This window comes from Sceloporus occidentalis, unplaced genomic scaffold (assembly GCF_023333645.1).
Source record: "Sceloporus occidentalis isolate IW3139 unplaced genomic scaffold, rSceOcc1.0.p SCAF_31, whole genome shotgun sequence".
In the NCBI taxonomy this organism is placed as follows: Eukaryota; Metazoa; Chordata; class Lepidosauria; order Squamata; family Phrynosomatidae; genus Sceloporus; species Sceloporus occidentalis.
In genome coordinates, this window is record NW_028317011.1 from 1,907,501 (window position 1) to 1,923,450 (window position 15,950).

A 15,950-nucleotide genomic window follows, 5' to 3' on the forward strand; every position below is an offset into this window, starting at 1 on the left:
GTCTGCCCCCTGGTGCTCTTCCCGGGACCCGGCCCGGGACTTGGGCGGGTTGGACCGCCGGTGCGGCACCCGGGCTGGGCACCCCGAGGTCCGGGGAGCCCCTGGCGGGACCCTCGGGGGTCTGCCCCATGGTGGTGTTCCCGGGACCCGGCCCGGGACTTGGGCGGGTTGGACCGCCGTTGCTGCACCCGGGCTGGGCACCCCGAGGTCCGGGGAGCCCCTGGCGGGACCCTCGGGGGTCTGCCCCCTGGTGCTCTTCCCGGGACCCGGCCCGGGACTTGGGCGGGTTGGACCGCCGGTGCGGCACCCGGGCTGGTCCTCCCGAGGTCCGGGGAGCCCCTGGCGGGACCCTCGGGGGTCTGCCCCATGGTGCTCTTCCCGGGACCCGGCCCGGGACTTGGGCGGGTTGGACCGCCGGTGCGGCACCCGGGCTGGTCCTCCCGAGGTCCGGGGAGCCCCTGGCGGGACCCTCGGGGGTCTGCCCCATGGTGCTCTTCCCGGGACCCGGCCCGGGACTTGGGCGGGTTGGACCGCCGGTGCGGCACCCGGGCTGGTCCTCCCGAGGTCCTGGGAGCCCCTGGCGGGACCCTCGGGGGTCTGCCCCATGGTGGTGTTCCCGGGACCCGGCCCGGGACTTGGGCGGGTTGGACCGCCGGTGCTGCACCCGTGCTGAGCACCCCGAGGTCCGGGGAGCCCCTGGCGGGACCCTCGGGGCTCTGCCTTAGGTGCTCTTCCCGGGACCCGGCCCGGGACTTGGGCGGGTTGGACCGCCGGTGCTGCACCCGGGCTGGGCACCCCGAGGTCCGGGGAGCCCCTGGCGGGACCCTCGGGGGTCTGCCCCAAGGTAGTGTTCTCGGGACACGGCCCGGGACTTGGGCGGGTTGGACCGCCGGTGCGGCACCCGGGCTGGGCACCCCGAGGTCCGTGGAGCCCCTGGCGGGACCCTCGGGGGTCTGCCCCAAGGTGGTGTTCCCGGGACACGGCCCGGGACATGGGCGGGTTGGACCGCCGGTGCGGCACCCGGGCTGGTCCTCCCGAGGTCCGTGGAGCCCCGGGCGGGACCCTCGGAGGTCTACAGGACGGTGGGGTTCCCGGGGCCGGGGCCGGGACATGGCCGGCACCCGGGCTGGGCTTCGCGAGGTCGTTGGGAGCCGGCTCTCTGGAACAAGCAGCAGCAGCTTCCCTATATATCCGGCGGAGGGTGCCTGACGTCCCTGGCGAACCGGGACGGAGTTCCACGTCACCACCGGGAAAATCCGGCAAGGCATGCCGACTTCGATGGAGCGAGGGTCGGATGCGGCCGGCAAATCCGACCTCATTGACTTCCAGGGTTTCTCAAGCAACTTGACCTGCCAAAAACGGGGACTTAGAGCAAAACTGCCGGCCGGCCGCGATCAACTTAGGCGGCCGGGAACGGGCACTTTGGGCACATCGACATCTACAGGACACCTAAATGGATAAATCTGGATGGAATTTTCTGTCTTTTTACCTAATTTTGTGAGGATTCAGAGGGAAAATGAAAAAAACACAGATTTTTTTTTCTAATTCTTGCTACTTTTTACTAAATTTCTAATTCTAAATTTTCAGCTAATCATCCAACTATGGTATCAAAAGAAAGCTCTATCTCTCCTTGAAAAAACAATATATAGTTTATATGGGTACACTATTCACAGTAAAAGAGAATCATCGCTGAACCGACATAGCGCAAAAATGGCAAAATTTCTCCGGGATTGAAGGGGTTAATACAATACATAAATTCAAGGGATATGACAAGACAAGAATTGACAGACTAAGACAAACCGATACATTTGGTGGAGAGAGCCCTGCTCGCAAGCTTACAATATGCAGACAGGCTTTTTCTTCAGGGTTTTGGTCCTTTTAAAACCAGAGTTGTGTTTTTCATTAAAAAATGACTAATTTACATAATTTAAGTAGGCTAAAATTAGGATGTTCTTATCTGTCAACTTGTATATTTTTCCATCAAACAGACAAGAAAGTAGCCCTGCCTATGAAAGTAGGGCAGGAATTTACAAAACTCCACGTACAGAAACAAATGGGGCCTGTAAGTGTTAACCAGTTTGAGAGCGGCAGGGGTAGTAAAACCCAATAAGTTATGGAAACTGAAAAGAGTAAGACAAGCCTACTCTGGTAGAAAACTTACCCTTGATTACATTCACATAAAAGAAAAAAAATCCTGCAAAGAAACCTAACACTATTATAATGCATTCTCTTTCTTTATTACTACTCCCTCAGCAGCAAAAAATACAGGAAGTAGGTAACCAAAGAGAAAAAACACATATCAAACATATAACAGGTCAGCCAATCAGCAGTAGATCCAAGTGTATCAAAGGGTGAGACAAGCTGCTGCACTTCCTCTTTTCTTGCTGCTCCCTCAGCGGACAGTTAAGTATTTCTATGCTCTGTATTATTCTATTCATGATTGGTTTGGTTTCTGCTTTATTATTCAATTCATTATCCGTTTGATTTCTGCCTTATGATTCCTTCGTTTATTTCTGTCATTACTATTATTATTCCATTCGTTTCTCATTTGTATTTGTGCCTTGCCGCCGCCCCCCCCCCCCCCTTGCCACCTTTGCTGTTCGTTTATTCTTCGGTTTCGGCCGTTTTACGGATCTCTTATCTTCCTGGTTCCTCCGGTTTTCTTTGCCGGTATTGCGGTGCTCTTCTCGGAGCTTCTGCATCTCTGGCTTCGTTTTTCTGCCGGCGAGTCTTGTGCGCGCATGCGCACTGACTCGTACGGCGGCCATCTTTGTTCGCACACTTCTTTCTGGTTTCCCGCGATTCCAGCTGCGTGCTCTTCGCCGGTAGTCATCCCAGCTCCTTCGTTTTTTCTCCAGGTGTTTCCTCTCGGGTTAATCAACCCTTTGCTTTCATTTATTTGCCGGTATTTGCTGTTTTTAGTGTTATGGATCATTTTAGTGATCAGACTGCTCCTACTGGGGCTGCAGGTTCCTCCATTAGAGCCCATGATGATGCTCAGCCTCTGTCATCTGAGGATTTCCAGTCCCTTTTGGATGCTACCATGTCCCACTCCATTTCTAAAGCCCTGTCCTCTGCTATGGGTGCAATGTCTCATTCTATAACCCAATCTATACAACAAGCTTTGGTCCAGGCTCCTGTGACCTCAGCTCCCATTACTGTAGCAGCTCCTGCTGCAGGCAAAAAGGCCTTATTTAAATCTAAACACCTTTCTCCACTCCTGACTGACAGCCATGCTACTGTCGTGATGGGCAAGGTCCCTATTCCTGTCACTGAGAGCGCTGATGCACCGCGCAAAAGAGTCCCTGACCGGACAAAAACGGCCAGACACCGGAAAAGAGCTAAGGCTCAGGTTGATTCATCAGAATCTGATGAGAGTGGTGATGACCTTATTTCATATAAGGATCCCGGTTCTGACATTTCTGATGAGGGCGAATCCCCTGAGTTTGATTTATCCCCCTCTGGGGTTGATACTGTTCCGGTTCTTTACCCATCTGGTGAGACCGATGTTGATGTAAGAGACCCTCAGGGCAATCCCCTATTCGATCCAGATAACTTACGCCACCCGCGTTCTGCCGAATGGGACCCCCCGGCACATATCGCCCAATATCTCGCTCTCCGGGTTCGCAAACCCCTCACTAAGGAGAGTAGACGTAAACTTAGGGCTGAATGCCCCAGACCCATAGTACCTGATGAGGTCTGTAAGACTCCCGAGGTTGACCCTCAAATTATACAGTTTCTATCTAAGACAGGCTGGAAGCCCAGGAAGGGTTTAGAGTTCTCCCTTCGCCACTGTCAGGATAAACTCCTAGACAGCTTGGGCCCCATCACTAAACTGTTTGAATCGCTTGAGGCAGGGAGAGCTTCTCCTGACTCTTTTGATTTTAACGAGGCTCTGGGCTGGCTTCAGCGCTTGGTTTGTCTGACAGGCAACGCTAATGCCGCTCTCTGTGCGGAGAGGCGCAAGTCCATCCTGATCAAGATTGAGCCCAAATTGGTCAATATGGCTACTCAGGAGCCGGGTCCATCGGCCAAAGGCCTGCTATTTGGTGACTCGTTTCTCAAAAATGTTGGCTCTTTTGTGAAGACTTTTACGGCCCTCGATAAGGCTCAGTCTTCTATGAAACGAGTTTTTGCCCCTAGAGTTTTTGCAGGGGCCGGACGAAGCAGGGGCCGTTCGTCTGGCCGGGGTTCCAGATTCCACGGGACCTATAGAGGCTCCTTCTCTCAACGTCCTGCCTTCCCTGACCAGAGGTCGACACCCTTCTTTCCTTCCAGAAGCCGCCCTGGACCCACCAGAGGTACCAGAGGATATTTTGCCTCCAGACGTCCTTACGGTAAGTCCTTTCACCCTCTTCCCCCCCCCGCGAAGGTGGGCGGTCGACTAGCGGCTTTTGCCCACGTTTGGGCTTTAATTACCTCAGACGCTTGGGTGTTGCATACGGTCAAGGGTTATCAGTTGGAATTAACCGTTTTTCCTCGACAGGCTCGTCTGCCTCCTTCCCCAAGGTTTCCACTGCTTCAGAGACAACTGATTTCCGACGAGGTAAGGTCACTTTTTCAAAAAGGGGCTATTCTTCCAACCCCCATGCTCGTTCCCGGGTTTGTCAGTTCGCTTTTCCTCGTTCCCAAGAAAGGAGGGGGTTCCCGGCCGGTCATCAACCTTCGACCCCTCAACGCGTTTGTGGTGTATCACCACTTCAAAATGGAAGGGATCCATTGTCTCCGGGACCTTTTGTTACCAGGGGATTGGATGGTGAAATTGGATCTTCAGGACGCATATTTCACGATCCCGATTGCAGACTCTCATCAGGATTTCCTTCAGTTCATTTGGGAAGGCCAGAAGTGGAAGTTTACCTGTCTTCCGTTCGGTCTGTCTTCAGCCCCGTGGTGTTTTACGAAGGTCATGAAACCGGTGGTGGCTTTCCTTCGTTCTCGGGGAGTACGTCTGATAATCTATCTGGACGATATCCTCATTCTGGCTCAGTCCCCGACGCTCCTCCGCTCACATCTCGCTTGGGCTCTTCACCTTCTCCAGTCCCTGGGTTTTCTCATAAATGGCGAAAAATCTTGCTTCGTTCCCTCCCAGACTATGGAATTTCTGGGATTTCGGATAGACTCCGTGCAACAGTCTCTTTTCCTTCCTCACTCCAAGATCGTGGCGATCAAGAAGGAGATCAGGCGCCTGCTGTGTTTAGAGACGGTGACCGTGCGGCAACTGGCGAGGATGATAGGACTATTGTCCTCTTCCATTCAGGCCATTTTCCCGGGTCCTCTTCACTACCGGGCACTGCAAAGGTTACGGACTTCTTCTCTGTCTTCTGTTCCCTCTTACGAAAATTGTATTTCTCTCGATGCCGAATCCAGGGAAGAGCTGACGTGGCTGTCCCACATGGAAGCCTGGAATGGCAGAGCCATCTTCGGCACCACTCCAGACGTGGTTATAGAATCGGACGCCAGCTTACATGGTTGGGGAGCGCGCTACGGGACTATATCTACAGGCGGCAGATGGTCCTCAGAAGAGTCCCTGCTCCACATCAATTGCCTGGAGTTGTTAGCCGGCTCGTTTGCCATCCGGAGTCTGGCGCCGTCCGGGGCCGCCTGTTCCATACTTCTCAAGCTGGACAACGTTGCAGCGGTGAGATATATCAACCATCTCGGGGGCACCAAGTCCAAACTGTTGGCATGTCTCGCACGAGATTTCTGGAGGTACTGTCTTCTTCATGGAATCTCCGTGACCGCAGTTCACATTCCCGGTCTTTCCAACACCACGGCGGACTGGAATTCGCGTTTTCTCAGGGATTCCGGAGATTGGCACCTTCATCCTTCTGTCTTTGCCCTCCTTCAACGTCTATGTGGTCCGATGGAGATAGACTTGTTTGCGTCTCGCCTGAATTCCCATCTTCCAAGGTTCTTCAGTTGGAGACCCGATCCAGAGGCGATGGCCACGGACGCATTTCTCCAACAGTGGCCGAAGGTCCTTCTCTACGCGTTCCCTCCGTTCAGCATGATTGCGCGGACGATCCTGCATATGATACGATTCCAGGTATCCCTGGTTCTGATAACTCCGCTGTGGCAGTCTCAGCCCTGGTTCCCCAGGCTGTTGGAGACGTCGACGGATTTTCCCAGACTTATCCCGACCTTCCAGGACCTGCTCCTCGATCCGGACCGTCGTCCGCACGATCTGATACTCCTGAACAAACTCCAGTTGGTGGCCTGGCGTGTTTCCGGGGACCCTGGTCTGTCGAGGGTGTTTCACAACGAACTCTCCTCCTCCTGGCAGATGCGTGGGCTCCAGGCACTAGACGTGCCTATGCTTCGGCGTGGCGATCCTGGTCTGGCTGGTGCCTGGGCAGGTCATTGGATCCCGTTTCGGCCCCTCTGAATGTGGTTCTGTCTTTCCTTACGGAGCTCTTTCATGATAACAAAGCGTACCGTACGGTTAATTTGTACCGCTCGGCCATTTCTGCTGGCCACTCTCCTCTTGATGGGATTCCTATTGGTCTCCATCCTTTGGTATGCAGGTTGCTCAAGGGTATCCGGCTTTCCAGACCCCCTGTGCCCCGTTACTCCTCTACATGGGACGTTAATGTTGTTCTTCGTTTCCTTGAAACTTGGTCTGCTAATCATGAGCTTTCTCTTAAGGAATTGTCGGCCAAGCTTTTGCTTCTTCTTTGTGTGCTCTCTTGCAAGAGGGTTTCTGATGTCAGGGCCTTGGATTTTTCTGCTAAAGTCTATCGTCCCGATGGTGTTTTGTTCGATATTTCTAGGCGGACTAAGACCAATATCTCTTCAGTTTTTTATCCGTCCTTTCCTCTTCGTCCTCTCCTATGTCCGGTTCTTTGCCTTCGGGAGTATGAGAGCCGCACTAGAGATCTTAGGGATCCCTCTTCTCTTCCCTTGTTTATTTCTTTTCGTCGGCCTCATGCTTCTGTTTCTTCTTCCACTCTTTCCAGGTGGTTGAAGTGGATTTTACATCGGGCAGGTGTTGACACTTCTATATTTTCTCCACACTCTGTTAGGAGTGCTTCGGCATCCAAGGCTGTGGCCTTGGGTTGTCGTATGGAAGATATTTTGAGGGCTGCAGACTGGTCTTCGGACACTACATTTCGGGAGTTCTATCTTCGCCCTATTCGTCATTTTTCTGAACGTTTGGTTGATCAGCTTTGAAATTGCATTATAATAGGAGCCTCCGTGTCCTTAATAAAATTCTAAGATTTTACTAGTCTCATGACGTAAAGTCATGATTTTATTAAGGACACGGAGGCGAGTATTATTCCCCCCCCTTTTTCTTTTCCCTCCCGTCATTGGCTGGGTGAGTATATTGATTCAGTTTTAGCTTGACGTTTCGTCTCATATCCTTCATTTCTTATGCTGTGTTATCATGCATCGCTGTTGTGTCCTGCCTCTCATTTCAATTGCATTGTCTTACCTCGTTTGCTCCTGATATGTGGCATTTTCCACGATTTCTACCGGTGTCCTATTTTCTCTGTTTCAGTTTGATGTCTTCTGGATGCTCCCGGCAAGTTATCGGTTCCTTGAGATGCCTGTTCCTGTTTCCGTTTTATTTGTTCTGGTTTGATTGGATCCGCAAGAAAAGAGGAAGTGCAGCAGCTTGTCTCACCCTTTGATACACTTGGATCTACTGCTGATTGGCTGACCTGTTATATGTTTGATATGTGTTTTTTCTCTTTGGTTACCTACTTCCTGTATTTTTTGCTGCTGAGGGAGTAGTAATAAAGAAAGGGAATGCATTATAATACTCGCCTCCGTGTCCTTAATAAAATCATGACTTTACGTCATGAGACTAGTAAAATCTTAGAATTTAACCAGAGAACTCATCAAGATTAACTTCTAATGTTTCTTTTAGGAAATCACGAACCCCCCAGAACTTCCCCCTTTCATTTTTTTGTCCTGCTCTGCCCGGCCCTATCCTGGGCAAGTGAAGCGAATTCCCTCCGCTTGTTTTCTTGGGGCTTGTGGGAGAGCCCTGTTCACCTGGCTTGTTAAGCCCTCTGTAGAGTATGGGGCTGTTGCTTTCCTGCCCTTGTTGGGTCCTAGAGGGACCAGGCCAGAGTTGTACCGATTCTTGGGTGGATCCAAAAATGTTTGGTGGTATTTGGACAGGCTGCAAGTGCAGAGGGTCCTTCTGCTTTTGGGTACTGCATTTCCCTAGTAACAATCAATGGGCCCTGGCGGTTCTTTGAAGCCTCTGGATCATGATGATTTGTGCTAGCCACATCAGTGGAAGAATAATATCCAAGCAGATTTGCTGCTAGCGATTATTATAGAGGAGAAGAAGGTAGCTGAAAAAGAACCTCCTCCCGGAATAAGGGCACACTCTACTCAGGCTGCCTCAAGATGTTCGACAGTGGCAGCCGATGTCTCCATGTATCAAGATTGTAGCGTGACAGTATGGAAGAATGTGCATACTGTTTGAATGTGGCCTTGAAAGTTTGGCTTTGCTAATGGGAATGACATGGAAACAGTAAATTATTTCACAAGAATTTCTTTCTCGTGTTATTTCCTGGTAGCAGATTTTCTACTATAATAAAACTTTTTCTTATTGAGCATTCTTGAGTCTCTTTGTGATTTCATTGAAGATATTGGGTGGGGAGGGAAGTTTATCGACTTTGTCATTTCCTGCCCTACTTGGATAGGTTACTGGCAAATGATGTATGTATGATCTGCTTGTTCTGTATTTGTCAGCTTCTGAAAGCCCTTGTGCTAAACTATGGAAATTGGCACCGATGCCAATAATTTTGCGGTTGTATTGGTTTAGAATTCAGATCTGATTTAAACTTGTAATACTCGTCCCAGTGTATTACAGATCACATATTTGCCAAATTCTAATTTTGTGTTGTGATTAGTGCACTTACCCAGCCACTACCTAATAAAGTCATTTGTGCAGCAGCATTGTGTGTCTGTACATTCACACAAAATGTGAGTGTGCACATACTTTGGAAGTCATTCAACGTCTATCAGAACCTTCAGCACAGAAGCCTTCTAAACAAGTGGTTCCTGCAAACCCCACTGAATGCGCTGTGATTTTAATTACAAAGCTAACACAGCATGGCCATCTGTGTTTGTCACTCAAACCAAATCGCAGGGAGAGGCTTTTATATGCCGTTCTTCTGCATATTTAAGATGCCATGGATTATATGGGTGATATCTAGTCTGACAGCAAGACTTTTTTGGTGTAATATTTTAGATGTCGAGGCAGCCAGACCAGTCATTTAGGGTTTTACAGAACCTAGTAATCTCATGTAATGTTGTATTTTTATGTAATACTGAAGATAGGGATGATTTTGAAAACAATTACGGTATAATCGAGTACTCTTTAAACTGTGTTTTAGAAAACCAATGTTGTCTCATTCTATTCTATACAGGTTTTGTAACAGTTAATTGGCAAATGTATCTTGGACTCCCATGAGCCTTCTCATAGGAACACTGATGTATGGAAACGTTCTTTCTCCAGCTCCCCAGTATGCACGCCTGGACATATAGCATCTGGGGATATACCTGTCTTCTGAATCCATTGTACTCCACGCTTAAAGTAATTACAGTAAAATATGTAGCATTATCTTGCTCTAGATTGTAAGCTCGTTCAAGCAGGGTGCTCCTTACCTGTTGTTTCTGTATGTCATCTTGTTATGTTATATACTAATTATGTCCTGTCTACCCTTTGTACAGCGCTGCGGAATCTGATGGCTCTATATAAAATAATAATATCTATAATCAGCTGTAGCCTGTAAATATCTCCTTATACATGTACCCTCTGCACTGTAAGCTCTGTATGTAAAACTGAACTAGTGAAATTTAATTTTTTTTAGTTTGTAAGAATCCAGAGGATGCATCTTTAAAAAAACAGTAAGTGGTTGGCATGCATTTGCTTCATCTTGGTTCTTTTTTGATTTGGTATTTAGATAATTAAAAGGTGTATGATATTACAAATGGTGATGTATTCATCGCTTATGCTGGCAAGATTCACATTGCCTTATGAGTTAATAGGTTGGCTTTATTTATTATTATATCACATCTTAGAGATCCAGAAATGCTTTATAGCCATACGCTTCTTACCTTCTTATTCTCTAGTAATTTATCTCCCCCTCTGTCCTATAATAGGGGCTGCAATTATTTTAAATTACACAAATCAAGTGTGACATGAAACTCACCACACAATGGACATTTGGGGCACATTAATCATCTGCCTGGTTATATTAATGGAATTAAATGTTTAATAAGCACCTCATAGGACCATATTTGATTCCAGTTTGTAATCACTTTGTGAAAAGAGAACAAATAGATGTTTATTATTTCAGTTTTATTATTTTCGATTGCTCTTGACACTTAATGGCAAGATTGGGTTTTTTATTTTTACGTATTTAGTGGAAGTGAGTTCCATGGAACAAATCCCTGATCAAAAAGCTATGTGGTTATTAGTGGGCGACTTAGCAACTCAAATTCCCAGAGTACTAGACAGGGATGAATTCTTTTTTTTTCCAGGAATCCCAAGGCTGAATTCACCAACTTAGTACCCCAGGGCAGTACTTGTCTATCAACCCTTGGTAGTATGGCTGCAGTGTCTCCACATCTGGCAGATCCTCTGTCTTTGTGTAAAGATCAAATTTACTGTGAGAGAAAAACAAGAGCCAGGATTAAATATTTTAGTTATATGTCTCCATGTTCCTTACGCTTGTAAACATGGTGCAACATTCATTTGGCAGATACCTTGTTTTTTTGTGGTTAAAAGGGGTATAGATAAGACCACTGTAAACATTAAATTTAAAGAGTACCTGACATTAAAATAACCAGTATTTCTGAGGCATGCAATTTACTAGTATTGGCCCATCAATAAACAGCATATCTGGGACCTTCCAAAGGCTCTCTGCCCTGGACTCACCCTTTCTTGCTCCTCGTAGGAGGGAGGGGGTGTGGTTCTGATAAAGGGCAGGGCTAGCTCCAGCCCAAAGGGCTGTACAGAATGTATGTATTACCAAACTGAGCAATTAAATACACTAATCCAGAGCACATATATAACAATTTAAAAATAAAAAATAAAATATTTGAAAAACTGTTATCATTAATACAATGTTTAAACTAAATCCATAGCCCTTCATGCTCCTAACTACCTATTAAACACTGGGCAATTATTAATATCAGAAAAAGAGTTGAATCACAGATCCACAATATTAAGATACTAAATTTAAAATTTTGATTAACAACACAAATATACACTAACACTATCATTAACCCTTCTAGCGGCTGAGTAAAGGAGATTATTGACGGGACATAAATAACAAGCCATTATACTGATTGATGAAAAAAAATAACAGCCTTGACATAATGGGGTTTAGTGAAGTGAGGCAGTTGAAAACACAACTCTCATGCAAACTATCCTGCCCACTCCGACTTTAGTAAATAGACTCCAATATGATGAAGTGCATTTCTTAAACATAAGGTCATAGGAATCGTAACTGAATATCTCTCTTTATATAGTAAAATTATCAATGGCTTTCATAGCTCTTAATCAAATGGTTTAGCTATAGAAGGCATGGAAGATAAGGGTTACATACGAAAAAGGGATTTTGTTACAAAGTGGTCTTGTCACCACAGCAACCAATCCAATGGTCATACAGGGGCATTCCATTGGTTCGATGGTGGCAAGTCCACATCACAAACTTTGAACAATAATTACTTTTTATACATAACTATACAACCACTGTATGGACACATTACTTAAAATTAAGCATGCTCAGCAGTTTCTGATAGAACAGGTGGACCTTTCTGTGGCACCGTTGCATAAAATTCCATCCCATATGCTTACTTGAACTCTTGCACCCAGGGCAACATTTTGTGGTCCTTGTCATTGCAAAGATGTTGGTAGTCACCACCAGTGTGCCAGGGGTAAAATGAGTGAAACCGGATCATGTATAGACCCTGAAACACAAGCATTAATGATTAAATAACTAAAAAACACATTAACTTTAAATCCCACTTTTAATTGTAAATTAGAAAATGTTAAAGTATCAGTTAGAACACAGCCAATGCAATCATTCAACATTTCTCATGTTGAAAGAAAATGTTGTGGTTTATTCTCTAAAGAGGGCATTCTCAGGCAAGTTGTGGTTGGAACTTCCTGAGTTAACTTTAGATTATGGCGGGCCAGCCCCAGTGATATTTCTTGAAAGTCACCTCATTGGAGGTGACTTTCAAGAAATATCACCTATTCAAATGTTATTAATACAGGGCCACTCAAGCCCTTCTTGGAGCAAGCTCACTGAGGCTGGCCCGCCATAATACATTATGCAGGGTCAGCTCAGCCAAGAAAGTTGAAACCACCATTCTCCAGCAAACTCTCCTGCCAACTCCTGCTTTAGTGAATAAACCCTAATGTGTTTCTCGAAAGGTAAAACAAACCATCTCACCTCCTCAGGAACTGAGCACTTGTTAAGCTTCAGCACTTTATATAAATACTCTGCAGAAAAACACATAACCAAAACAGCTGAAAATGTGGACAATTTTCCAAGGAAATAGTATTCTAATAACAGCAATAAACATTCTACTTGAATTTACTTTGTGTACCACAATTACCATTATATATTATCAGTGCCCAGCCCAGCAGAGCATCATGGATATTGAAGTGCTCACAGTTTAATAAGTGGGTTGTTGCAAAACCCTATATATGTGTGACTGCCCATCTGATTGTGAGAAATTGAAAAAGCCAAAAGAAAATTCAAATCTTCACATGTCTAGTACTGTTGCATAATAGTTACTTGTGCACTAACCTTTCTGGTTCACTATTTCCCACTATGATAAACTACCACTTATATTACTTAATAATATTAATTCTGACATTACCATCATGTCCCCATGACATCAGCACATTCTCCAAACCACAGTTTGGCTTGTAGATCCCATACTTTGTGCTGTTCAAATAATAAAAAAAATAGAATGTAAGTTAACATTTGAAAACCATATCCACTTTGTTCCGTTTCATTTAGTTAGCAGTAAACAAATTAAGCTATTAGATCTTTAGCTATAACAAAATACAATCCTCTTCCCGGTATCATGGATGTGACTGATCATCCATAAGCATATGTGTATGCAGAAAATATTGAGACCCTGGTATTTATTTGTTGTGGGTCTATTTACACAATATGTTACACTTACACCAGAAAGTTTTAGGTTTATCAGCCTATTTCCATATATTGAAGTATCTTCTCACCTGTACACTGGATGATGCATATCTGGGTTGTCTTTAAATGTGCTGTCACTGAACACAATGGATTGCTGGTGTTTGCAGCCCACTGGAAATGTGTCTCCAACAACAGCCCACTGCAAGCAAGCAAAATGGCATTTAATTCACTACTTTAAGGACAATATTATTTACGATTCGTGTTCCCACACAGTAAGAAATCATTACTGAAACCCAAGAGCCCTTGAAACCTGGGACCAATTTTTTAGTCTAGCATTCTTGCCCTCAAAAGAAAACTTGCATATGTGTAATATTATGCTGTGGCCCGCCAGGCATTTGACCGATGGAAACATCATTTGAAAGGGCAAGGTTGATAAACTAGAAAAATGAAATAAACTGAATACGAATCCTCTATAAAGGATTTGTTACTTGTAAAGAATGATTTTAAGTTATAGCTATGGTTTCCTGCACCTACCTGAGGTTCATTGGCAAGAGCGAGGATTTTTCCCAAGTCATGAAGCAAACCAACCAGTTGGAACCAGTCTAATAAGAGAAAGGATTAGTGATGAAGTGTTACTGTAGGTGTCAAGAGAATTTGGGACTTTTATGTAAAAAAACAGAGAAGCAAGAGGTATTACACGAGATAGATTAAAATAACGAGGGGCTTTTAAAGATAAAAGGCTCAACATCTGGATCAAGGATGTTTGTTGGGTATAAACCGACTCCGACAATCTCTCGAATACCGAAGTGGGGGTAGCTTTCTGCACATTAGGTATTTCAAGATAAAATGTTTAATCTGAGCATATTGCAACCATTCTTCGTCAGGGATCTGTTTTGAATCTTTTAATTGTTGAAAAATAATCTCTCTACTCTTTATCAAAGGCATCAAACACATTAATTTTATTCTCCATCCAACATTTAGAGGACATCACATAGGTTGTATGTTCACATGGAAGGATAGGGGAAGCTTTGTACACGAAGGTAATATCTTGGTTAATTGTTTTAGCTCTGATAGCTGTTGTTATGTATACATACTTAATGTGGTCATATAATGTGGTGAGGACAGACTTGGCATATACCTTTATCTGGGTGTACCTTTCGAATTCCCTCTGCAGTTTGATAGGCATGGAAAGAGTTAGGGAAGTCCACATCTGGATCTGACTCGTCCACTAAATTATCCAACAAACTGAGGGCATCCATCACATTCATTTTTTTGTAAGTGCATGACCCCCACTGAGCATTCTGAAAGACCATTTAAAAAGGTAAGTGTTAAAATTAGCCTTAAAAATCCTTTGAATAAATCCTTCCACATTGCTTTGGAGATAATTACAATGATACAAATAAATATTTGCAATGTTTATGGTATTCATTTTCTATCCAAGGTATGAAAACCTTAAATGGTTAAGTAATGAAAACGAATGGAGGGACTTTTTCTAGCACCCAATATTTCAAGGGAATTTTACAAAAATGAATCATACCATAGACACCATTCTTTTCTTTCTATTATTAGTTAGAATTGCATGTTCTAAAAATTCACCAGAGATATTGGCTATAAATAGTTCACCATGCTGTGCCACACTTATTTGCCAAATCCATTTTGGCAGAGTGTAATCCAATCTAATGTCTAAATGTACATATGAACCAATCAATGAGTACAGAAAGGACCAAACCCTTACATTCCATCAGAACATGGTTGGCATGTGTGTAATTCAATTTCATAAATTGTCCCATCACTAATTTTCACATGACTTATTACAGTCATCCATGTCCTTGTACGGAGACCTACCCCTGATATCATGGGAAAGGGACAACTAATGGAACTGTGATAAATAACCAAAATATAAAATATATACCAATGTGGGGTAGAACCTGATGCTCTTTCTTCAACCTAAATTACAGTGGTACCAATTAAATTCTATATTTTGGTATAAAACATACACATAGAGTTTCAGAGGATTTTAGAACAGGGCAGCGCTTACCTTCTCTTTCACAAATTGCACGGTCTGGTGTGTGTGCATCATGGTATAGGTCATTTTAACTCTGTCCACAAGGGGTCCATCCTAAAATGGACACAAGATTATATTTTTATTGTAAACATATATTATTATTTTTTATTTAATTATGTACCTCCCAATAAAAATGTTAATAGCTTACTTTATAATTCCGATACTGGTGCTCCTCAGACTCTGGGCGATAGACAAGTGATGGATCCTCCTGTAGAGAAAATACCGCCATTTTGAACCAAAACAGTATATATGAATTTAGAGGAAGACCCCCTCAATGTGTTATGCCATTTGGTACATTGGATATAGCCTCAGAAAAGAAATATTGTGCAACAAGCTTTCAACTATTCCACTACTTCTGTGCCATCACATTTAATTGAGCTGAATTCTGTATTGTTTGGTTAAATCATTACAGATATTTAAGGATATTTGTCAATCAAATACATTGTTTTTACAATTATATTCTGTATAGGCAACACTTTGTTGGCCATTTAAATCAACCAAGCATATTGTGTAGCAAAATAATCTAAGGGACAAGTTTATACTCACCATCTGAATTACCTTCATCTTCAGTTACCTGTGTTGGGTAAATTATGGAGATAGGCAGAACCAAAGTTGAGGCCAACATAGAGAAATTGTCTTAATATAAGTGTAAGATTATGTAAGAATGACTATAAACAGGCAATAAGTGACCCGTTAACTAGGCTGTGGGACAGAGGTGGGAGAGTTTCTGCTGAGTCTATCTGGCC

At 44.7% G+C, this 15,950-nt stretch overlaps 1 protein-coding gene across 2 annotated transcripts; it reads right to left on the reverse strand.

Annotated features, from left to right (window-relative positions):
• Nucleotides 1-10,523: 10,523 nt before the first annotated feature.
• LOC149298709 (inositol oxygenase-like) lies at nucleotides 10,524-15,768 on the reverse strand. 2 transcript variants are annotated; one of them, XM_089487009.1, is made up of 10 exons: nucleotides 15,751-15,768; nucleotides 15,353-15,409; nucleotides 15,178-15,258; nucleotides 14,278-14,440; nucleotides 13,674-13,741; nucleotides 13,229-13,338; nucleotides 12,862-12,929; nucleotides 12,429-12,478; nucleotides 11,828-11,940; nucleotides 10,524-10,632 (listed from the first exon to the last, which is right to left on the reverse strand). In XM_089487009.1, the coding sequence occupies exons 1-10, from the start codon at nucleotides 15,766-15,768 to the stop codon at nucleotides 10,524-10,526; spliced, it is 837 nt and encodes a 278-aa protein (XP_089343135.1). The 2 variants fall into 2 exon arrangements, with proteins under 2 accessions (XP_089343135.1, XP_089343133.1); XM_089487007.1 differs by lacking the exon at nucleotides 15,751-15,768 and having other exon boundaries at nucleotides 15,353-15,433.
• Between the last annotated feature and the right edge of the window lie 182 nt (nucleotides 15,769-15,950).

Bases quoted from the DNA above. Each gene is read 5' to 3' on its own strand.
- LOC149298709 (XM_089487007.1), bottom strand. From the start codon at position 15,433: ATGGCGGTATTTTCTCTACAGGAGGATCCATCACTTGTCTATCGCCCA. The intron at 13,742-14,277 runs GTATATGCCAAG...TTCTCTTATTAG, and splicing joins AAAGGTACACCCAGATAAAG to ACTGGTTCCAACTGGTTGGT. The intron at 12,479-12,861 runs GTAATGTCAGAA...GTTTTTCTGCAG, and splicing joins GATGTCATGGGGACATGATG to AGTATTTATATAAAGTGCTG.